Source organism: Microcaecilia unicolor, chromosome 1, assembly GCF_901765095.1.
Source record: "Microcaecilia unicolor chromosome 1, aMicUni1.1, whole genome shotgun sequence".
Classification (NCBI taxonomy): domain Eukaryota; kingdom Metazoa; phylum Chordata; class Amphibia; order Gymnophiona; family Siphonopidae; genus Microcaecilia; species Microcaecilia unicolor.
In genome coordinates, this window is record NC_044031.1 from 541,347,000 (window position 1) to 541,368,192 (window position 21,193).

The window sequence follows — 21,193 nt, forward strand, 5'->3', positions numbered from 1 at the left end:
CTTGGCTCCTCAGCTGCCTTGCCAGCCCCTTGTTCCACACCTGCAAATTCCTGGGGGGGGGGGGGGGGGAGAAAACAACCTCCACTGCCTCACTCTCTCCTTCCTCTGCAGGCAGCTCCTCGGTGTTGTCCTCTTCATGCTGGGCCTCCCCCACAGTTTCCCCTTGTGCACCCTCAGAAGACAGCACATCGGCTTCCACCTCTACCAACAGCTGCTGCTGCATGTGGGCACTAGTCCCTGCCTCCAGCTCGGACTGTGTCATCTCCTGCATAGGGAACATTGATGAAATGTCTGCAGCCTTCCCAAACACAGCCCTCCATGTGCACCTCTAGACCCCGGTTCATGAAGAATGCCATTGTCAGGCAAGCCAAAGATGTGTGCCTCTACATGCAAAACTGCTGGAACCAAAGGGTATGGTGCACTGGTACTCTGTTGAATTGTTGGGTAATGACCCCTTATATACCAGGATTTCACAATGTTGTTACATTTGTACCCTGTGCTTTCCCACTCATGGCAGGCTCAATGCGGTATGCAATGGAGGGTTAAGTGACTTGCCCAGAGTCACAAGGAGCTGCCTGTGCCGGGAATCAAACTCAGTTCCTTAGGACCAAAGTCCACCACCCTAACCACTAGGCCACTCCTAGTGGTTAGGGGAAAGCCCTGGAAACGGAGTTAAGAGAACAGATAGAGAGCAGCAGAAGCAGAGACTGGGACCAATATGGATAGAAAAACAAAGTCACCAGACAACAAAGGTAGAAAAAAAATCATTTTATTTTCATTTTAATGTTTGGAATATGTCCAATTTGAGAATTAACACCTGCTGTCTTATTTTGCACTGGGTATACTGGAGCTGTAACAGCTTACAGAAATTATTTATAATGAAAAAATCACGTTATATTTTTCTCCTATACTAGCATAATATTTTCAATGATGTCTGTTTATATGCGCCATGGCTGGTATAAGGGGTGTGGCTAATATGGATGTGGCTATAATAGGGGTGGAGTCATATGTGGTGACCCCGCCTGTAATGAGTACCGGCACCTTTTTTTCTACAAAAAAAGCACTGGGTATCACTGTGGCCCCCATACCATCCCTGCCTGTGGAAGGGAGTGAGAGTGACACAGAAAGAACACTACAGCTCTTATGCAGAGGATGGCGGGGAAGCTGTCATTTCAAGAGAGGGGGAGCGGCGGCGGCGACCTCTGGGGGGGGTGCGGGGCTGCGGAAAGCTCTTTCAATGCAGGGCAGGGGGGGGGGAGCGGCGGCGGCGACCTCGGGTGGGGGGGGGGGGTGGGCGAAGGCTGTCTATAAAGGCCATCCATAAAGGCTGTCCATAGGCACATTGGTTTTTTTTGGTTTGTTTTATTTTTTGACGTCCTTGGCATGCGCAGAGCACCCAGCATAACGCTTGGCTGCTCTGCGCATGCTCTACCGGCCGATTCTCTGACCGTTTTATGAGGGATTAGAAAATGCAAGTGAGCTGCAACAAGCGGGACCAGAGCTGAACGAGGGAAAAGAAGCCTCCCAAAGCGCCGCCCAGCAGCTCGCACGCTTTTCACTGCTGCTGCTACCTGCCGGCCGCTGTAACCCGACGTCGACGACGACGTAACTTTAAAATTCAGAGGGAGGGGGGCCTTGGAGCTGGTGGGTGGGAGGGAGAGAGAGACAGGCCTTGGAGCGGGGGAGGGAGGGGGGCCTTGGAGCTGGGTGGGGTGCCTTGGAGCTGGTGAGTGGTAGGGAGAGAGAGAGAGAGAGACAGGCCTTGGAGCAGGGAGGGGAGGGGGGCCTTGGATCTGGTGGGTAGGGAGGGAGAGAGAGAGAGAGAGAGAGAGAGAGAGAGAGACCGGCCGGCCTTGGAGCTGGGTGGGAGGGGGGCCTTGGAGCTGGTGGGAGGGAGGGAGAGACAGGCCTTGGAGCGGGGAGGGAGGGGGGCCTTGGAGCTGGGTGGGGTGCCTTGGAGCTGGTGAGTGGTAGGGAGAGAGAGAGAGACAGACAGGCCTTGGAGCAGGGAGGGAGGGGGGCCTTGGATCTGGTGGTAGGAGGGAGAGAGAGAGAGAGAGAGAGAGAGAGAGAGAGAGAGAGAGAGACCGGCCGGCCTTGGAGCTGGGTGGGAGGGGGGCCTTGGAGCTGGTGGGAGGGAGGGAGAGACAGAGAGAGAGAGAGCGGCCTTAGAGAGAGAGACCGACCTTGGAGCTGGGTGGGAGGCCGGGAGGCCTTGGAGCTGGGAGGGAGGCTGGGAGGCCTTGGAGCTGGGAGGGAGGGAGGGAGGGAGCTGGGGAGCCCAGCCCAGCCCTGGAGCTGGGGAGCCCAGGGGATGGCCCGGGAGCTCGGAGGGAGGGGTGGCCTGCCCTGGAGCTAGGGTGGGAGTGGGGCTAGGATGGGGCCCCATCAGATTGGTCTGCATAGGGCCCCGCACTTGCTAAGACCGGCCCTGACTTTAGTGCATCTGGCCCTCAGTAAGGGTAGGGAAGTGAAAGGAATAGAGAAATACTGGTATGAAGAGAGGTGGTTGAGATCCAGTCGGTGGGAGAAGGGTGCTAGTATTGAGCACAAGTGGCAGATCATTGTGAAAGGCATTTTTTAATCTCAATCTCGCTATTTCTGCCATCCATAAATATTCTATGCCACATTTTTTTCTTTTTACTCACATAAGCATCACCTCCCTAGTTTTGTTCTTCAAAAACAAGCCTATACTGCCAGCTTCCATGCATGTGTGGATGAGTCATTTAATAAAATATGAATTCATTAATATTCCCTTCCACATGCTTTTATTAACTGTTGTTGTAAACTAGCCCATTATATATGTAGAATACCAGACCAGATTAATTCCTTCCCACGTGTTTCTACACTCTTTGTATCTTTGTTGTCTTTCTTCTTTTTGGAATGTTCTTGTTAGACTTCATAACAGTGTTTCTTGATTTACAAATATGCAGTTACAAACACCAAAACCTGCTTTTGTAAGACCCATACTGTAGAATACATGGAATTATATATTAAGTTGAGAAGTTTCGGCTGGAGTCTTTGCATATGTTGCATCCACTTTCTTCTCATCTTTTTTCTTCTGATTTAGTCTAATAAATACAACTGCCACAATCAACCCTGAAAAAATAATTAATATATTTCATTACTATAAGCATCATTCAAAATAAGGTGGAAGTTATCAACGTGGGCTACGATTAAGGAGGGAAGTTATCAATGTGGGCTACCATTAAGATGTGTTCTTTTTCTGTTAACCCTACTTTTTAGTAACTAGGTCTCATTTCATAAGTGCTAAAATAGCATGAGTTAGTGATAAAATAACCTGTCTTAACGGTAACCTGCATTGATAAGAACACTCCTTAGGTTTCACTATATAAAAGAGGACTGGGGCTAAAATAGCACAAGTTAGTGATTCATGTTGATAACTATACCCCTAAAGCGGAAGGTTATCACCATAGGATAAAGTTAAGATGGGTTATTTGACCACAAGTCATGCTATTTTAGCACAGAGTCCCACTTTATGCAATGAGACCTAGTTATGGATAATCTGGGTTAATACTAAAATAATCCATTTTACCTGTAGCCCACATTGATAATGTCCCCCTAAACCTCTTATGAGCCATCCTACATTTATCATGGGAAAAATATTAACACAGTGGGATAAAATTATGTCTGGCTGTCTTTTGGGTGGGGTACATGAGCACACCCAGCCGACAAGAGACAAACATGTGCAGGATATAGTGAAATAGAGTTGTTGCTGAAGAACCGTGGAGGCTTGGGGAACCAAAGATTCTCGGCACACAAAAGAAGGTGAATTGCAAGAGGAAGGGCGGGGAGAGAATGACAGTGCCAGTGGCAGTTGCTGTAGGGGAGAGAGAAGAGAGAGAGAGTGTATGCCTTGCGGGAAAAAGCAGGGCCGTGCCTAGGGTTTCCGGTGCCCCCTTGCAGTTGGCCCCGCCGGTGCGCCCCCCCCCCCAGAAAATGATTGCTACACTACCCGCCCTCTTCTCCCCAGATCGTTTTCCTTTTTGTTTAAATTTACCTCTCCGGCGCGCAGCAGCGTAGCGTTAGTGAGAAGGAGGCGGCGCTCCCCCGCCCCGATGTGTCTTCTTCCCTTCGCTCGGTGTCCCGCCTTCTTCTGACATCATTTCTGACATCAGAAGAAGGCGGAACCGAGCGAAGGGAAGAGACTGACACGTCGGGGCGGGGGAGCGCCGCCTCCTCACTAACGCTACGCTGCCACGCGCCGGAGAGGTAAATTTAAACAAAAATAAAAAAGGACAAGGATCTGGGGAGAAGAGGGCGAGGTAAGCATGGTGCGGTGGGGCGCCCCCCAGAGGATGGCGCCCTCCTGCCATGCTTACCTCGCTTACCGTGTCGGCACAGCCCTGAGAAAAAGGAACAAAGAGTGTGTGTGTGTGACTCTGGGGTGGGGGTGGGGGGTGGGGCAGTGGCATAACCATTCAAGTTGCATGCGTTGTGTATGCACCCCCTGTCAGTTGATTACTATTAATGGTGTCACGCTGCATTTCCCTCCCTTCTCCCTCCTGCCCCTCACACGCACGTCCAGCATCTCTCCCTTCCCAGCCTCGCTATCCTTCCATTCCTTAAAATCACCTCCAGTCTTCATCCGGGCAGTGCCAGCAACAGCACTCATAGGCTGCTTGAGGCCTGCACCAGGGCTTTCTCTCTGAACTATCCCGCCCCTTCTGACGCAACTTCATGTTTTCTGAAGGGCAGGACAATTCAGAGAGAAAGCCCCGGTGTAGACCGCAAGAAGCCTATGAGTGCCATTGCCAATGGCGCTGCCTGAGCAAAGACTGGAGGTGATTTTAAGGTACAGGGGGAGTGGGGGAGGGAGGGAATTGCAAGAGCTTTGTGGGCCAGTAAGGGAAGGGAGAGATACGACTGTAAACAGGGAGGAGGGGCAGGAGGGAATGAAACTGTGAGAGCTTTGTGGGGCAGGAAGGGAGAGTCAATATACCCGACTGTAAATGGTGGGGTGGGGGGGGGGGGGATTCTGAGAGCTTTGTGGGGCCAGGAAGGGAACAGAGAGATATAGACTGTAAACGGGGGAGTGGGAAGGAGGGAAATGCGAGAGATTTGCAGGCCAAGCTAGAAACACACCCTCTGTTGAAAATTCCTGGCTACACCACAGGGGCGGGGGTGGGGGTGGGGAGGAGGAGGATCACTTAAGGGAACAGAGAAAGATAATATCTTAAGAAAGAGGAACATAGAGTGCCTCGGGGAAGTGTACAGTGTTGCCAGGTGGGCGGTTTTACCGCCCAATTGGGCGGTTTTCCGCGACCCGCCGAGGGAAATTTTTGCCCGCGGCGGGTTGCAGTTTTTGGGGCTTGTTTTGGGTCTTTTGGGCGGTTTTTAAAGCGGTTTTTTCGGCCGTGGGGGGCGGGGTTAGTGACGTTTTGGGCGGGGTTAGTGACGTTCTGGGCGGGGCCGATGACGGGGAGGCGGGGTCGATGACGGGGGCGGGGGTGATGACGCGGGGGTGGGGGTGTCAGGGGCGGGGGTTTGACTTTGGGCGGGTTTTGGGCTGGATTTGGGCTCGTTTGGGTGGGAAAAAAATTTTCCACCTGGCAACCCTGGAAGTGTACTAATAGTTTCTTGGAAGGAAGGAACATAGAGAAAGTGCCTGGGGGTGAGAATGGAAGAAAAAAGTGTGTGTGTGTATATGTGTGGGACAACACCTCCAGGGGGAGAAGGGAAGGAGCAGAGAGTATCTTTAGAGGGGAAAGGAGAAAAAGAGAGAGAGTGCAGTTGGAGGGGTGGGAGAGTTTTAGGGGAGAGAGGTGAAAAGGATAAAGTGTGCCATGGAGGGGGGGGAGGGGTCTGGTTGGAAGGACAGAGGAAAATGCTGGGGTACTGTAAATATTTTGCATATCTAAGCATATCTGCTAGACAATAAATCAGATTTGCTCAACTCAAACCCTTTTTCTATTGGTAAAACATTTTAATCCTCCGGTCCAGAACAGCATGTATACAGTAATGACTTGGAACAGGAAAGCGGAAAACAGAATAATGAGGAGATGTAGTCTAAAACAAAAATAGCAAAGAACTGTATGTTCTTAAAAAGACAGAGCACTGTTAGCAAAAACACTGATACAAAGATGACTGTCTTTGTGAAGCAGTTTTAATCACAAGTAGAGACTTACTACATGTAACCATATGACAATAACCTTGGACTGAGTCAGTGGAGTAGCTACGTGTGGCCACGGGGGCCTGGGCCCCCTCAAATTTCCTCCAGGCCCCTGGTTTTGCTGGCAGGGGTCCCCAACCCCCACCAGCTGAAGCCGTGTCCAACGCCAGTCTCCGGCGCCACCGCGTTGCCTGCCCTTTCTTCACCCTCACGTCCTGCACACTCCTTTTAGTGAAATTGAGTTTCACTAAAAGGAGCATGCAGGACAAGAGAGAGAAGGGCAGGCAATGTGGTGGCACCAGAGACCGGCGCTGGAGAAGGCTTCAGCTGGCAGGGGTTGGGGACCCCCCAGCCAAGGTATTTGCTGCAGCAGTGGGTGGGGAGCGGCAGGGCGGCAAGGCAGTGGCAGACCAAAATTGCGTGAAAAGTAAAGGTACTTACCTGTAGCAGATGTTCTCCGAGGACAGCAGGCTTTATATTCTCACAAGTGGGTGACGCCGACCCTTGTCACCTGGTCCAGAATTTATAACAAGTATAAGAAGAGCTTTGTGGAGCACGAGACATGCTCCACCTCACCTGCGCGAGTGCCTTCCTGCCCACCATGAGAACGCAGTCCCCTCAGTTTAATACTACAGCAAAAATAAAGAAAAAATTATAGAGGAGACAACTCCAAGGAGAGGTGGGAGGGACTGTGAGAATATAAAGCCTGCTGTCCTCAGAGAACACCTGCTTCGCTTTCTGCGAGGACATGCAGGCTTATTTATTTTCACAAGTGGTGAATCCCTAGCATCCAGGTTCACCAAAAACAACAAAGATTGGACAATTGGGCCTCGCAACGGAAAGGACATAACATAGATTATCCTAAAACTATATACAGTCTGAATGAGACTGCAGTCTAGAACAGAATAAAATGGGCCTAGGAGGATGGAGTTGGATTCTAGACCCCAAACAAATTCTGCAACACTCTCTGCCCGAACTGTCTTTCGAATCGGGTATCCTGCTCAAGGCAGTAGTGTGATGTGAATGTGTTAGTACATAAGTACATAAGTACATAAGTAATGCCATACTGGGAAAAGACCAAGGGTCCATCGAGCCCAGCATCCTGTCCATGACAGCGGCCAATCCAGGCCAAGGGCACCTGGCAAGCTTCCCAAACGTACAAACATTCTATACATGTTATTGACTGAAGACCAAGTTGCAGCCTTGCACATTTCTTTAATGAAGGCTGACCTGAAGTGGGCTACCAACGCAGCCATGGCTCTGACATTATGAGCCATGACATGACCCTCTAGGGCCAGCCCAGCCTGGGCATAAGTGAAGGAAATGGAATCTGCTAGCCAATTAGATGTGGTGCATTTCCCAATGGCAATCCCTATCCTGTTGGGATCAAAAGAAACAAAAAGTTGGATGGACTGTCTGTGGGGCCTGGTCCACTCCATGTAGTAGACCAGTGCTCTCTTGCAATCCAAGGTGTGGAAGCTGATTTCACCAGACTGGGCATGAGGTCGGGGAAAGAATGTTGGCAAGACAATCGACTGGTTTAGGTGGAATTCTGATATCACCTTTAGTAGGAACTTAGGGTGAGTGTGGAGGACTATTCTGCTGTGATGAAACTTAGTATAAGGTGCATCCACCACTAGGGCCTGAAGCTCATTGACTCTACGAGCTGAAGTAACAGCCACCAAGAAAAAGACCTTTCAGGTCAAGTACTTCAGATGTCAGGAATTCAGTGGCTTGAAAGGAACTTTCATCAACTGGATGAGAATGACATTGAGAACCCATGACATTGGTGGAGGTTTGACAGGGGGCAAAAGCAAACCTCTCATGAAATGAACAACTAGAGGCTGTCCAGAGATGGGCTTACCTTCCATACATTGATTATAAGCACTAATTGCACTAAGTTTTGAGACTAGACTCTGATAGGTATTCAAGCACGGTCTGTGTAGGGCAAGCAAGGGGATCTAGGGCCTTGCTCTCATACCAGACAGCAAACCTCCTCCATTTGAAAGAATAGCACCTGTTATGATTCTACTGAGACAGACAGGGGAATGACTGGGACTCGCTTCTGGGATTGAGCTGATGTCTGAGGCAGCAGATGTCAGACGTCAGACCTTATTTAAACTTACCTCTCCCTACAGTGAATGCTCTAGCATTAATTCCTGTCAGCTGAGCTCTAGTTCTCTTACTTAGTCTGTGCTCATGGTGCAGTGTGTATTTTGAGGAGTTTGCTTGCTCTCCTTTTTGTTTGTGGCCTGTAACCAGTGTTTCCTTGATTGCTTCTCTGCAGTGCAGCTGGGTCTGTCCTCTGCATTGTTTCTCCCTGCCTGGCTGTGGTGCTGCTCTCTCTGTGGTAAACTGGTTCCTGCTATGTTTGTTTAGATTCCCTTTACTCAGTGTTGACACTTTACATGCAGAGCTTGGTATTTGCCTTCTGTGAGTCCTGCCTCTGTTAGGCAGCCTTTCTGTCCCTGGTAAGCTCGTTCCTGCTTTGTTTGTTTAGTTTCCTTGTATTCAGTGTTAACCCTTTATGTGCAGTGCCTGGTATTTGCCTTATGTGAGTCCTGCCTCTGTTAGGCAGCCTTTCTGTCCGTGGTAAGCTCGTTCCTGTTTTGTTTGTTTAGTTTCCCTTTACTCAGTGTTAACCCTTTATGTGCAGTGCTTGGTATTTGCCTTCTGTGAGCCCCACCTCTTTTAGGCAGCCTTTCTCTGGTGTCTGCCTTATCCCTTTCTGTACTCTTGTGGGCCTGCTTCTTTCCTGTCCTTATATTTGAAAGCATCCTTTTCCTTCAGTCTGTTTTTCCCTGTTCAGCCATTTCTGTGGAGCTTCACTCTTGTAAGTTCCGAGTCTATAGTGTCCCATTCTGACCCCGGCTTTCCCTTTTTCCCTGTGGGTTACTGTGTAACCTTTGTTTGTATTCTTTCCCTCTGGTTGTAGTCTGTATTCGCCAGTTTGGTCTGTCGCCCTTTGCTTTGTGCCACTGCCTGGCGCTATGTGCGCTGCTTGTGCTCCAGTCCCTTCTGGGACCCCTCGTTGATCTTTTCCCTTCCCAGTGTATGATTCGGTTCCAGTTTGGCCTTGTGGCCCGTACGCTTGGACTTTGTATAAGTGGGTTCCAGATTGGCTTTGCAGTCCGCCTGCGTGGTCTATTTGCCTTTTCTGGTGGTGCTTGTTGATTTTCCTGAGTGTGCGGGGCTTTGGGGCCCGTGGTATTGCATAGCGCCTGTTTGGTCTAACCTAGGCCTTGGTCAAGGTCCTTCCTAAGCCTCAGTCTGGCACAAGGGCTCATGATCAGATTAACAGCACCACTTAGTGGAGTCTTGTCTGGAAGCCAGCAAGACCCAGGAAACACCCTTCAAAAGACCCAAGGAAGCAAATTCTAGGCTCTCAACATCCAAGCTGTGAAAGTCAGAGATTGGAGGTTCAGATGTAGAAGGGACCCCTCGTTCTATGTGATGAGGGTCGGAAACACTCCAATATCCACGGTTCTTTGGAGGATAACTCCAGAAGAAGTGGGAACCATATCTGCTGCGGCCAGTACGGCACAATCAGAATCATGGTTTCACGGTCTTGCTGGAGTTTCAACAAAGTTTTCCCCACTAGATGTATGGGAGGATACGCATACAGAAGACCTGTCCCCTAATTGAGGAGGAAGGCATCTGACGCTAGTCTGTCGTGGGCCTGAAGCCTGGAACAGAACTGAGGGACCTTGTGGTTGATCTGAATGGAAAAAAAGATCCACTGAGGGGGTGCCCCATGCTCGAAAGATCTTGAGGGCAATGCCCATTTTGAGAGACCACTTGTGGTTGCATTATTCTGCTCAGTCTGTCGGCCAGAGTATTGTTTTTACCCACCAGATAAGTGGCTCAAAAGAACATGCCATGGTGGCGAGCCCAATGCCATATCTGGACGGCCCCCCTGCTTGTTGGTGTAATACATTGCAACCTGATTGTCTGTTTGGATGAGTACAATTTGATGAGACAGCCAATCCCTGAAAGCCTTTAGCATGTTCCAGATCACCTGGAGCTCCAGGAGATTGATCTGAAGATTTTCCTGGGTGGACCACAGACCTTGGGTGTGAAGCCCATCTACATGAGCCCCCATCCCAGGAGAGATGTATCCTTCGTCAGCACTTTTTGTGGTTGAGGAATTTGTAATGGAAGTCCCAGAGTCAAAGTGGAGCGAATGGTCTACCATTGAAGGGAGCTTACAAGCTCTGGGGACACTAAGATGACATCTTCCAGGCTTCCTCTGGCTTGATACCACTGAGAAGCCAGGGTCCATTGAGCTGATCTCATGTGAAGACATGTCATGGGTGTAACATACACAGTGGAAGCCATGTGGCCCAACAATCTTAACATCTGCTGATCTGTGACCTGCTGGGAGGCTCGAACCTTGGAAGTGAGTGCAACAAGAGTATCCGCTCTCATGTCCAGAAGGTAAGCTCGAACCTTCTGTATATCAAGCAGGGCTCCTATGAACTCCAATCACTGGACAGGGTGAACTTGGGGTAGTTTAAAACGAACCTTAGTAGCTTGAGCACCCGAATAATCATTCAAATCGACTCCATGTGGTGCTCTTTACCAGCCAATCCTTGAGAAATGGGAACAGGTAGACTCCCATTCTGTGTAGCGATGCTGCAACTACTGCTAGACATTTAGTGAAGACCCTAGCAGCTTACGTGAGGCCAAAAGGCGACACATGGTACTGAAAGTGATATGTTCCCAGTTGAAATCGAAGATACTTCTGGTGGGCTGGAAGTATTGGGATGTGAGTACATGTATCTTTTAAGTCCAGAGAGCATAGCCAATCATTTTCCTGAATCATTGCGAGAAGGGTGCCCAGGAAAACTATCCTGAACTTTTCTTGGACTAGGAATTTGTTCAGGGCCCTTAGATCTAGGATGGGATGCATCTCACCTGTCTTCTTTTGCACAAGGAAGTACCTGGAATAGAATCCCTGCCCTTCCTCCCCTACTGAAACAGGTTGACCATATGGGCCTTCAGAAGGGCTAAGAGTTCCTCTGTAAGTACCTGCCTGTGCTGAGAGCTGAAGGAATGAGCTCTCAGTGGACAATCTGGAGGTTTTAGATACCAATTGCGTGCATATCTGAGATAGACTATTTGAAGAACCCACCAGTCGAAGGTTATAAGGGGGCCACCTTTCATGAAAAAACTTCAGCCTCCCCCTGACCAGCAAGTCATTCTGTGGCTATGCTCTGCTGGAGCCAGTCAACAGCTCATCTCTTGCTTTGCCTGGGGAGCAATAGGGGCTTTTGGTGCATGCTGTTGATGTAAACAAGCACGCTGGGGTTCAGCCTGAACAGGCTGGCGAGCCGAGGGTTGTACCTTTGCTTTCGATAGTAATAAGCACTCCTTCTTGGTTTACCAAAAGTCCTCCTAGCTGAGGAGGTAGATGCAGAAGGCGCCCAGTGGGAGAGAGAAGAGATGGTATCAGTATGCTCTTTGATTTGGTCAGCGACCTCCTCAACCTTCTCTCCAAAAAGATTATCCCCCTGGCATGGTGCATCCACCAACCTCTGCTGAACAGAATGTTCCAAGTCAGAAAAATGCAGCCATGAGAGTCTGCGCATTGCTATACTGTGAGCTGAGATCCTGGATGCCACATCAAAAGTGTCATAAGTGCCCCTGGCCAAGAAATTTCGACACACCTTCTGCTGCTTGACCAACTGGCAGAGCCGCCGAGAGCCGGGGCCGGGCCAAGACCGCCCCCGGGCCCCCCCCCCCCACCCAAGATCGTGTCGCGCCCCTCCCCACCCGAAGTCGCTGGGCCCCCCTCCACCCGCTGCCGGGCCCTCCGAACCTGAAGCGCCTTCACGTTCGCATCGCAGCAAGCAGCAGCAGCAGGGCAGACCTCTCCTTCCTTCCGTGCCCCGCCCTCGCAGACGTTACATCAGGCGAGGGCGGGACATGGAAGGGTCTGCTCTGCTGCTGCTGATTGCTGCGATGCGAACGTGAAGGCGCTTCAGGTTAGTTCCGGGAGCTATGGAGGGCGGGCCGGACTGCAGCGGCGCCGGCAACCCCACCCCCCCCGGAGGCCCGGGCCCGGGGAATTTTGTCCCCCCTGTCTCCCCCTCTCGGCGGCCCTGCCAACTGGCGAAGTGACTCAGCCTGCTCCAGAGACAGCATCTCAGCCAGGTCTGACAACTTAAGTACAGAAGTACATACGTATTGACACACTGGGACAGACCAAAGGTCCATCAAGTCCAGCATCCTGTTTCCAACAGTGGCCAATCCAGGTCACAAATACCTGGCAAGATCCCAAAAAAGCTCAATACATTTTATGCTGCTTATCCCAGAAATAAGCAGTGGATTTTCCCCAAGTCCATTTAATAATGGTCTATGGACTTTTCTTTTAGGAAGCCATCCAGACCCTTTTAAAACCCTGCTAAGCTAACCGATTTTACCACATTCTCTGGCAACGAATTCCAGAATTTAATTACACGTTGAGTGAAGAAAATTTTTCTCCGATTAGTATTAAATTTACTACTTTGTAGCTTCATCGCATGCCCCCTAGTCCTAGTATTTTTGGAAAAAGAAACGATTCACGTCTACCCTTTCCACTCCACTCATTATTTTATAGATCTCTATCATATGTCTCCTCAGCCGTCTCTTCTCCATGCTGAAAAGCCCTAGCCACTTCAGCCTTTCCTCATAGGGAAGTTGTCCCATCCCCTTTATCAATTTCGTTGCCCTTCTCTGTACCTTTTCTAATTCCACTATATATTTTTTGAGATGCGGTGACCAGAATTGAACAAAATATTCGAGGTGTGGTCGCACCACGGACTGATAATGTCCTCACTTTTGTCCTTTCCATCTCTTTCCTAATAATATCTAACATTCTATTTGCTTTCTTAGCCGCCGCAGCACACTGAGCACAGGGTTTCAATGTATCATCAACAAGGACAACGAGATCCCTTTCTTGGTTGGTGACTCCTAACATGGAACCTTGCATTACGTAGCTATAGTTCAGGTTCCTCTTTCCCACATGCATCACTTTGCACTTGCTCACATTAAACGTCATCTGCCATTTAGATGCCCAGTCTCCCAGTCTCGTAAGGTCCTCTTGTAATTTTTCACAATCCTCTCGCGATTTAACAACTTTGAATAACTTTGTGTCATCAGCAAATTTAATTACCTCACTAGTTACTCCCATCTCTAGATCATTTATAAATATGTTTAAAAGCAGCAGTCCCAGCAGACTCCTGAAGAACCCCACTATCTACTCTTCTCCATTAAGAATACTGACCATTTAACCCTACTCTCTGTTTTCTATCTTTAACCAGTTTTAAATCCACAATAGGACACTAGCTCCAATCCCATGACTCTCCAATTTCTTCTGGAGTCTTTCATGAGGTACTTTGTCAAACGCCTTTTGAAAATCCAGATACACAATATCAACTAGCTCACCTTTTTCCACATGTTTATTTACCCCTTCAAAGAAATGTAATAGATTGGTGAGGCAGGATTTCCATTTACTAAATCCATGTTGGCTTTATCTCAATAATCCAAGCTTTTGAATATGCTCTGTAATTTTGTTCTTTATAATAGTCTCTACCATTTTGCCCGGCACCAACATCAGGCTCACCGGTCTATAATTTCCCGGATCCCCTCTGGAACCTTTTTAAAATATGGTTGTTACATGGGCTACCCTCCAATATTCCAGTACCACTGAGTTTCGCAAGTGGATGCTTGTGAAGAGGTGGTATGACTGTATTCGGGGGATGAGCATTGAAGCTTGGTACATCTTCCTCCCAAAAGAATCCAGGGTTCTAGCTTCTCTACCTGGGGGTGCTGAGGCATAGACCCTGGATCTCCTGACTTCTTTGAGAGTGAATTCCACCACATTGGAATTGTGAGGCAACTGATGCTTACCAAAATCAGGTGCACTGTAGATCCAATAATGGGTGTTGATCTTCTTGGGCATGACCGGGACTGGAGGAGACTTTCTCCTTTCAGATGGAGGGGAGGGTTCAGAGGGAATTCCATAGGACTCATTGGAGGAAATATACCTTGCATCCTCCTCCTCTGAATCCCATGAGCGCTACTCTTTGGTTTTAGACAATACCTCTTGATGGGAGTGTTGAGACCGAACCTGCCTTGACGTGGAGGAACCATGCCCTCGAGAAAGGCACTGAGAAGTCGGTTCCCACCTCGACTCTGGTGAAGCTTTCTTCATTGACGTCAAGGGTGTGCCGGCTTGGGTAGCAGTCGACACCCGAGTCACATGCAGCACTGGTGTCGGAGGCCACACCACAGGCTGAGGGCCAAGGAAGGCCGCAACAGTAGGCAGGGTAGGTGCAAGCACCCCCAATGCTGATGCACACCACTGCATTAGGCCATTCAGCTGCTCAGGGAGCAAGGCCCAGATGTGCTCATCAAGGGCCAACACCGGAAAAAGCTGGGGTGCCAGTTCAGGCACAGGTTGCAGAGTTGCCGGGGTCAATGTTGGAGCTGGGTCTTAGCTGCTGGGAGACCAATGCATCGACACCTCCTATATGGAGGGAGAGTGGTCCTCCTGTGACTGATACTTCTCGGGTGCTGAATCCTTCGATGCCCCGGAGTTCTCGGCACCATGTGTAGAGGGTGATTGATGAAGATGCTTCTTGACCTTCGCCTGAAGCATGTCACCAAAGCTCCTTGGTGCCAACGAGGACAACATGTAATCCACACGTGGCCTTGAGTTCAGGTCCGACAATGGATTGTGACAGAGGCCCTGCACAGCAGGGGGTCTCAAGGCAGGTGAAGACCCACTTGATGCTTCACTGCTATCAGTGTCTAAGGGTCTAGCAGCAGCCATGCTTATCAATGCTCCCGATGCTGATGCCAGGGGCATAGCCACGGGCGGGCCTGGACGGGCCCAGGCCCAGCCACTTTCCCTCCAGGCCCGCCCATCCAACATCCTGCTGCTGTCGCTGCCTTTTCTCCCACGGCTCCGCCGGGTCCGGGAAGCAGCGTTCAGCAGCGTTGCCTGCCTGCCTTTAAAAATAATTTGTCTCCCCAGGCTCCGCTGCATTTACTTCTTCGCCCGTTGCAAAGTGCTGCCGTTTGCACATGCAGCTCCGCTCCCCTTTGCCGCGTCCATCTGGCCCTACGTATCCATTATAGGAAGTGGATCAGAGAGGGCTGGATGGACGTGGCAAAGGGGAGCGGAGCTGCCTGTGTGAACGGGAGCGCTTTGCGACGGGCAAAGAAGTAAATGCAGTGGAGCCTGGGGAGACGAATTATTTTAAAAGGCAGGCAGGCACGCAGGCAACGCTGCTGAACGCTGCTTCCCACCACGCTGGTGACTGGCGCAGGGATGAGACTTCTCAAGCCTTGGGGGCTTCCAGAAGATTCTTCAGCTGGCAGGGCCCGGAGATCCCCACCACCCAGTCCACCCCCAGGCCCACCCAAAACTTGAGGTGTGGCTACGCTACTGGTTGGTGCAACATTCGACCTCGATGCCGATGCCTCCAACCTTGATGCCGATGCCATCGAGGAACCGGACTTGGCTCCAAAAATCCTCTCTCGTTGAACCTCTCAGAAAACCTGGGTCCTCTTCTTCATGCGAAGACAGAGTACACAGTTAGTGGGGCTATGGTCAGGCCCAAGACACTGAAGACACCAGGATGGATGTTCTTCCCAGAGATCATCTGGCTGCACCAGGCACAGTGCTTAAGGCCACTGGGAACCTTCATGGACATGGAAGGAAAATCTTTCTCGACTAAATTAAACAAAGCGATGGTGCCTGAAATAGGGGCAAGGCATGGCAAAAAAAAAAAAAGGAAGGAAAACTTCCTGGCCAAAGTCAAGGCCTACAAGCAGCCGAACGATGACAAAAAAGAAAGGAAACTTAAAATTGGTCAAAATGAACTAAAAATATACGGGATAGACAAAAAAGGGGGTTCTGCAACTGGGAACACAATTATAAAATGTTGATGGATCATTATTTCTGCAGCATGGATAGTCTGCTGAGTAGAGTATGAGTAAAGTGGAGGAGAAGCAAAAGCCCAAATTGGTTATTAGCATAGCAAAGGCTGACAAAGGGACACAGCAGCCAACAGTGATGGACTGCATAGCCAGTGAGTAAAGAGGGTTTGTAAGACACAGGAGTGCCTGAAAAACAAGGGAGTGGTGCTCGAGGTGATTCACACGCTACTCTGGGCATGGTACTTTTCTGGAGGTGCAGTCTGGTCACACAATTATCAAAAGTAAATTAAATACCCTCCTGAATGAGGTGGGAGAGATTCTTGCTGTAGCTTGAGCACATTGAGCAACATGTATTGACAATGGAGGATTATTTGGGCAAACTCCAGAGAGAGTCAGCTAGCATTCAGGTGGTGTTACAGAAAGAACTCACAAAGTTAGAGGATCTCGAAAGCCAATCTCTTTGGAACAATGTTCAAATTGCTGGAATCCTGGAGGGGGCCAAGCCGAGAGCAATGAAGGACTTCAATGAGCAGGTCCTCCGGGAGACCTTAGTTGATCCTTTGCTTCCACTCGACCTGGTCATAAAACGGGTGCATCATGTGCTTGGGCCATGATCTAGTTTGGCTGGCCTTGAACCATCTTGTGTAAGATATTGAATTATCAGCACCAGGAACTGATTTTGCAACTTGCCCAGAAACATCGGGACCTTCGATACCATGTTAATAAAGTAATGTTATTTGCTGACTTTAGCCCAGAAATCGATAAGCTACAGTACAAGGAGGTAAAGAAACAGCTCTATCAGCACAATGTTCCGCAGTTCATGGTCTACCCTGCCAAATTAGAAAGTACTTGGATGGATAAAAGAGGGAAACTTCACTCTTCCGCCAAGTCCCACAAAGTTGTATACCTGGTAGAGCCTTACTCACCTTCTGTTTTAAATTTTCCAATTCAAAACTCTTTCTACTATATAATGTTTCTCATTTTTTCAAAGGGATGCTCTCTCCAATACAATTTACTCTCATTACTATCAAAGCATGACCTGACAAAGGTATAAACTGTACTGACTCTCTACGTTCAAAAAAACCTAAGCTTTTAATTTTTAGTTCAAAAGCTAAATCTAAAGTACGTCCTGCAGAGTGTGTTGGCACTTTTATGATCTATCTCCATCCTAATGCATCCACAGATTCCTAATAATTTTCAATTACATCATCATCTTGAATTAAATCAACTTTCAAATTAAAATCACCTAATAGTATTATATTATTTAGATTAAAATCTAAAGCAATAATGAACTCAACCAATGATGAATAATCCATATGAAGAAACCCTGGAGCTGCATACACTAAAACAATATTAACTGAACCAGATGACAATGCTAATATCTCTATACCATTCTCTCCAAACCCATCACTCTTTTTAAGAGCCAATTCACTTTTAAAAATACACAACACTTCTCCTCCCCTTTTTTTTATTTTCTCGCTTGGAAAAAAGCAGCGTACCCTACTGAACAAAGCTGGTTTAGAATCACAAAATCATCCTCACCATGCCAAATGACACACAAGATGTCAATCTCTTGCTCTCTAATCAAATCAAAAAGCGTTGGAACCTTATTCCTTATTGGTCTCACATTTAATAATACCAATTTAAAATTCCTGAGCAGTAGCACACATAAGAATTTGAAACATCAACCATAACCAATTTCCTTGTTCTCATAGTTCTAGAAGGAAAGTTCCTCTGTAAATCATCATATATTCCCCTCCCTATTACTATTGGTATATAACTAAAAAACATTTTCTTATATTATATATTCAAACACAGTCCAGAGAACCTTCCAAAGTCTTTCCGAAATCTGCATGAAGGAGTGCTCCTTTGTAACACTCCTTCATTGGCACACCAACATCCAGTGCACACACCTCCAGCTCAAGGCCTCTCCTTAAATGAGCTCAAACGCCAACCTGGATGATCTCATGGGTGGGTGGAGACAAGTCGTACCGGAAGAGAGCCTCAAAGATGTTAAAACTTGAGAAGACTTTTTTTCAGAGGTTCCTGCAGCAAGATGGAACAAGCTAGCGACAGTTCTCACAGCACAGGGTAAGGCAGCCCATGTCCTGATAAAGTAGTCTTGACACATATGTGCGCTTGGCATCTCTAAGGGTAGATATGAAGTGTCTGTTTACGCTTTCCAAAAATACTAGGACTAGGGGGCATTCAATGAAGCTACAAAATAGTAAATTTAAAACGAATCAGAGAAAAACTTTCTTCACTCAATGTGTAATTAAACTCTAGAATTCGTTGCTAGAGAATGTGGTAAAGGCGGTTAGCTTAGCGAGGTTTAAAAAAGGTAAGGACGGCTTCCTAAAGGAAAAGTCCATAGACCATTATTAAAATGGACGGAGAAAATCCACTGCTCATTTCTGGGATAAGCAGCATAAAATGATTTGTACTTTTTTGGGATCTTGCCAGGTATTTGTGACCTGGATTGGCCACTGGTGGTAACAGGATGCTGGGCTTGATGGACCTTTGGTCTGTCCCAGTATGGCAATACTTATGTACTTAAGCTTGTTTGAATTAGAACAAGAGGCTTCTCTAAAGAACTGATGAGTACTTGCAGATGGATGTTTCCACCAGAGACACTCAGCACTAACTGGCGATGAAGAAGAAAAAGCCCATGATAAAACCAGGGTTGAGACAAACATCATTTTGAAGAGAAGGGGCACTGAGGAGCTGATAGGTCAATAGCCGTATGGAGATTTTTATTCCAAAGACAGACCTGATCATCCAGGTGTGAAAAAGGAAAGTCAGAGGGGAAATCCTCATAATTCTTAAAGAATACTTCCGCTGTCAAGGTCTGCAGTTTTCTGGTTAGGATGGTGTGAGAAGAGTCAATAGAGCAAGATTCTGGAGAAGTGTAGGAGAAGGACTGATTAGACTAGGGGACAGGGAGAATAAATAGATGAGAGATATCAGTAGCAGAGAAGGAATGAGTGATAACTTTGTCCAGGGTATGTCCAGTGGTATGAGCTGTAATGGAAACTAACAGTATAAGGTCTAAGTAACTGAGAAAAAGTTATGAAATCATGGACATGTTGATCTAAAAGGTTATCCACATGAATATTCAAATTACCTAGGACAATAAGCACGTGAGAAGAAAGATTATGAGGAGTAATAAGATTATAGAGGGTCTGTAGACAGGTATTGGCTGATAAATCAATAGAAGTTTCAAGAGGTATGGGAAAGTTATCTTGATTGCTAAGTGTTCCCAGGAGAGTGAGGTAGATGAGTCTTATAGATGTGCAGTAAAGGAATTAGAGATGAATAGCCAGACCCCCCACCTCTCCGGTGAGCACAATGATGGAAGAAAAAATTATACCCAGTGTGACTGGCGAAGATAGGCCTCATCCCCAGGAGATAGCCAAGTTTCCACCAAACAGAGAATGCAAGATGTTCTTGATCTAATAATGTTTACCAAGTGTATTTTTGAACATAGTGAATGGATGTTCAGTTGTGCAACATGGAGAGCCTGGGGGGGAGGAGGGGGTCAGGGGAATAAGGGAGGAGAGCAAATGAATGACAACCAAAAGTCTTCCTGTGGTCAAGAAAGGCATTGAGAGGGATCCAGTCTACAACCTCAGAGCAGTGGCGTAGCCACAGGTGGGCACTATGGCTCAGGCCCACCCAACAGTAGCACATGTTTAGTGGTAAGTGGAGTGAATCCCAAGCTCCACCAGCTGAAGATTTTTCCCTGATGGTAACAAAAACACTACTCTCCATGACACCGTCACCTGCGCATGCTCAGTTTTCAGTGCAATACTGCAGCGAAGGTGGAAAGAAGCGTTTTCCCACCAGCTGAGATCATTTTTTTTTGGGGGGGGAGGGGGGTGTAGAACACTTGGTGCCCACCCAATTCTTGCCTAGGCCCACCCAAATTCTGTTGTCTGGCTACGCCCCTGCCTCAGAGGACAGGAATGGACAACAATTGCTCCAGAATAACTGAGGAAAAGTTTGAGAAAGAATCTGCATATATCTTATTGTACCTTTTCCCCTGAAATGGGGATATAGGAGCAGACAGGGATGCAGTTTTTATGGCAACTGATGCAAGGGGGACTGTTCAAGGATTCTGGGTCTTTGTCATGGGGATTTTTGCTGGATGCATAGTTCAGAGTGTCTGTATTGGCAGATCCAAGCTACCATGCACCATTTGAGTGAGCAAGAGTGATGTTTATGTATTCTCCTGGCGTAGTAAAGAAATGGATTCCACAATTATATTGTCTCTTGCTAGTGCTACTACATCTACCACACCTTTGCAGCAGGCTGTTGTGCAGTGGAATAATAACCTTCACAAGTCATTGGATGATTCTGATTGAGCAGTTATCTGGCCAACAGCCAATTTAGTCTCTTTGTGTTGTTAATGGGTGTACTTACAGAATAGAGTATTATACCAGACCTACCAGGCCCTCTTAGAGTGGGGGGTAGGGTTCAGGGAGATTATTTTCACATGAGATGTTCCTGCCCAATTGCAGCACGCTTCTGGCAACAGGAAAATGGTGAGATTAGAAAGATATTTAGTAGGCCTTACGCTCTGGCCCCTTTCTTTTCCTACTGGGATATTGGAAAGACAAAAAATACATGGGGTAGATTGAGAGAAAGGCTGGTCACTTGATACATACTGCTAGATATATTATAGCCATCCTTTTGTAAGGAAACTCCATTCTTGACTCATTGGTTCACACAGGTGACGGGGACAGCTACCAATGAAAGATTATCTTACCCTTTTAGGGGGAGAATCAACACTTATAATAATATGTGGGCTAAATACTGGAGGAGTTTAGAGAGATAAGCTCAGTGATGTGGAATGAACTGATTTTTATTTTGCCGGCAGGCCATGGACGTTGATTGAATGGAATTCACGCTCACCTTATGACTTAATAATTTCTTTTTCTAAATGGTGGTATTCTTGTGTGCTATGTGTTGATTTTCATGTTAAATAAACAGTCTTAAAAATGCTTTAAGAAGCCCACCTTGATGCTCACCAGGCAAATAGGGGGTTACGCATGTGTAAATGCTGCTATTTACAACTGGATATGTATCTAAAATAATGGCCATAGACACTTGTGAGTCTTTATAAAATAC

At 47.9% G+C, this 21,193-nt stretch overlaps 1 protein-coding gene across 1 annotated transcript in view; it reads right to left on the bottom strand.

Moving 5' to 3' along the window:
* Nucleotides 1-2,418: 2,418 nt before the first annotated feature.
* CDH17 (cadherin 17) overlaps nucleotides 2,419-21,193 on the bottom strand; it is a 202,539-nt gene continuing 183,764 nt past the window's right edge. The window contains exon 21 of the mRNA XM_030216653.1: nucleotides 2,419-3,099. Coding sequence (XP_030072513.1) covers nucleotides 2,987-3,099 — 113 coding nt within the window. The 3' untranslated portion in view covers nucleotides 2,419-2,986. The remainder of the gene's footprint in view (nucleotides 3,100-21,193) is intronic.